Source organism: Mus pahari, chromosome 14, assembly GCF_900095145.1.
Source record: "Mus pahari chromosome 14, PAHARI_EIJ_v1.1, whole genome shotgun sequence".
Taxonomy (NCBI): Eukaryota; Metazoa; Chordata; class Mammalia; order Rodentia; family Muridae; genus Mus; species Mus pahari.
Window position 1 is genome coordinate 45992322 of NC_034603.1, and position 3388 is coordinate 45995709.

Below are 3388 nucleotides of genomic sequence, written 5' to 3' on the forward strand. Positions count from 1 at the left end.
AAAAGAAAAGAAAAAAAGAAAAAAATCTGAGTAAAATCTGGAAGAATTATATGCAGATTAGGGCCTAAGAACCAAGAACACAAAATACTTCATAATGCCTTGGAACCATCTGGATTTCTTCATCTGGTACTGTATTTATCTGGTACTGTGTTAGTAAGTCCTTAGTCAGACACTGACTCATGAGAATAATCATAACAGACCTTATCTACTTCCTTCATTTAACAATGAAGAAAGCAAAATTCACTCTGGCCTGATTTGACCTTGAATTCTGTATTTCATGGAATTAAAATTGCTTCCCAGATAATCTGTAAAGGATAGAACAATATTCACTACTTCTATATTTCACCCTGTCCGAGTTCTTGGTGGTACTTACTATACACAATCGCACAAACCTAAAAGTTCAAAAAATTGTACAGAACGGTTCTCCGCGCGAAGGATGTTAGAAGATACTATCTGGAACAGTATTTAGACAGTAAACAAAGTTGGTTTCCTTGTGGGATGAGATGATAGACAGCTGAGGTCTTTGAATTACCTCTTTATTTCCTCTGCAACCTTTTGCAGACAGGATCACTTATGACCTACAGACACATAACTTTGATCTGCTCCCATAACAGCCTCTAGGAAGCCAGGCCGGCTCTTTATGGCCTTAGGGAATGCGTTTTGGAAGTGGAACCTCAAAGGTGGAAATGACCTGTCCTGATCACCTCCCGGTGAGCTCGTGCGGACTCCCACCCCCGCCCTCTGCACGAACCCGGAGCTCCGCAGATTGCTGCACAGGCTGTGCTCTAGGCGCAGCGCGCAGGACCGCGCGTTCGCGGTCCACCCCGCCCTCCCCGCCCTCCCCGCCCTCCCCGCCCTCCCCGCCCTCCCCGCCCTCCCCGCCCTCCCTCTCCCAAGCCACGCCTCCACTCCGCGCAAGCCGCTGGTCGGCCCACAGGGCTCGCGCACGCGCGGGGCGGGGCGGGGCGGGGCGCGGAGAGGGCAAGCAGGCTGGTCGACGAGCCGCCGGGGCGGGGACACGCGCGCGCGCACCAACGCTTCCTCGCCCTGCGTGTGCGTGCGCGGCCGAAGCCCGCCGCGGCGCTGTGCGGTTCCGGCGTCGGGGCCCGGCATGGCGGGGGTCGGGGCCAGGCCGGGCCGGACCCGGACCTAAATGCCTCTATTTCTCTCCGCGCTGTTGGTCTTGCTGCTGGTTGCGCTAAGCGCACTCTTCCTAGGCCGGTGAGGGGATTCTAGCCACAGGGTGGAGGGGACGAGGAAGTCGGGCTGGAGGAGGCGCGGGTTGGTCGGGCGCCTTAGGCGGAGGGGGCGCGAGCAGGAGGGGGCGCTCAGCCTCGGCGAGGGGAAGCGACGTGGGGGCAGGGGCGCTGAAGCATCAGGCTGGGCCCGAAGCAATGCCCGGTCCGGGAACCGGCTGTCTGCGTGTGAGGGAGGGGGCCTCCCTCGGTGGTCTCTCTTTCCTGCTCCGTTGGCCTCCGTGTCCTCTTCCCGGATTGCGAAGGGCACCTGCAGCCGCGCCCTGCAGAGAGGTCGGGAGCACTGGCTGGCTAGGGCAGAGCGGTGTTTGAGCAGTCCCATGAGTGACCTCTGCCTTCTTGGAAACGGCTGCAGGGTGGGGACGCAGACAGGGACCCTCTAGGGAGTGTGCGATGACGTATTTAACACGACTGCCTTCACTTTGCCCATTGAGGACCTCTTTTTACTTTGGGTTCCTCAAGATTTGAGGGTTTCTTTGTTTATTCTTTCTTTTTTTGACCTCTTTTAGAGGGTGAGTTTCGTTTGCCTAGTTTTGTTTGAATTTAGGGGCTCCTCGTCCTGGTTGTTGTGCCTAAATGAGTATGACAGAGAAATATTTTAGGAAAGTCGTAAAGTTCCTAAGAAAAATCAGGCTTCAGGATTCCACCCGTTGCAAGGCCTTTCTAGAATCAAACAGGGGAGAGGGTCTTATAATCCAACTGTTTTTTTTCTGCAGGTGGCTTGTGGTCCGGTTGGCCACCAGATGGTGTCATCGCAAGTTGCAGGCAGAGCTAAAGATCGGCTCCTTCAGATTTTTTTGGATCCAAAATGTCAGTCTTAAGTTTCAGCAGCACCAGCAGACGGTGGTGAGTTCCGGGAATTACAGAGGGGATGGGGAGAGAAAAAGATCCGAGGGAGAGAGAAAGAGGGAGGTGTGGATGTGTTGGTTTGGAGGGGGGTTTCAAACTTTAGCTTCCTTCATGGGTAGTTTTCCTAGTTAACTCCACCCTTGTTGTTGTTGTTGTTGTTGTTGTTGTTATTTTTGTCAAGAGGATGTTAGGGGATACTTGGAGGACCCTGCAGTTGATGCAAGTTGTTTCAAGTGTTTATGGGACTAGATCTGGTGGTATAAACCTGTAATCCTTGCTTCTCAAGAGGCCGAGGCAAGAGAATTATAAGTTCAAGGCCTGCCTGGGCAACTTAGTGAATGCTTCTTTCAAAATTAAAATGAGCTGGAGTAGTGGTTCAGTGGTAGAGCCTGGTACCTGCTGGGTCCTGTTTAGCATCTAATACCAACAAATGACAGAGTATCCAGGCTATGGAGGAAAGGTATGGAAGAAACCAGAGAAAGATAACAGGAAACAGCAAACTCACTGTTCTAATTTAAGAGAGGAAATAGGGTGGCAACTTGTTCATAAAAAGAGAACTGCTAAGCAAATTGAGCTAACATCATCATGAGGAGCAGGATAGCCATGCTGATCAGGGAAACCAGGGAAAGAGGATGCTTCGTTTGGCGGGAGGACCAATAGAACTCCCTTCTCCTGGGACTCGGACCTTTGCTGGTTCATAAACCTGCCCATCATTGACTCCTAGCAACCAGGTACACAGCTGTCTTTCCTGTCATTTTAGGAAATTGACAACTTGTGGATTTCCAGCAAACTCCTTAGCCATGATCTGCCGTGAGTACTCTTTGTCCTTACTCTGCCCTTGAGGAATATTTTGAGGTTGAGTTTTGACAATGAAATTCTTCCAAGGAGACATTTTAGTTGAGGTGGGAGGGACGTTCTTGCTGGAGTCTCCTATTAGTCCAAGTGCTGTTTTGTGAGACATGCTGAAAACAACTTCCTCTGTTATTTGAGCTATTACGGGACTGGGAGAGGCTGTGAGGGAGGGAAGGAGATTGCTCTGAAAGGGATGGACCAGATGATAATGAGGCTTCTCTTTTGGGCAGACACTATGTGGCATTGTGCTTTGGAGAAGTGCGCATCAGGACAGATCTACAGAAGGTTTCTACCCTGTCTGCACCATTCTCTCAGAACACAGAGGTGGAGCAAAAGGAACTGTCCCTCAGCCCATCCTTGTTGAAGATCTTCTGCCAAGTGAGATTACTTTTACTCTTTTTTAAAAAATTAAATATTTGTGTGTGTGTGTG

The 3388-nt window shown here is 50.9% G+C and overlaps 1 protein-coding gene across 1 annotated transcript in view; it reads left to right on the plus strand.

The window, feature by feature from the left end:
• The first annotated feature begins 1057 nt into the window (after positions 1-1057).
• Kiaa0100 (KIAA0100 ortholog) overlaps positions 1058-3388 on the plus strand; it is a 29988-nt gene continuing 27657 nt past the window's right edge. Inside the window, exons 1-4 of the mRNA XM_029546127.1 lie at positions 1058-1221; positions 1973-2102; positions 2866-2915; positions 3188-3335. Of these exons, the coding sequence (XP_029401987.1) occupies positions 1154-1221; positions 1973-2102; positions 2866-2915; positions 3188-3335 (396 nt within the window). The 5' untranslated portion in view covers positions 1058-1153. The remainder of the gene's footprint in view (positions 1222-1972; positions 2103-2865; positions 2916-3187; positions 3336-3388) is intronic.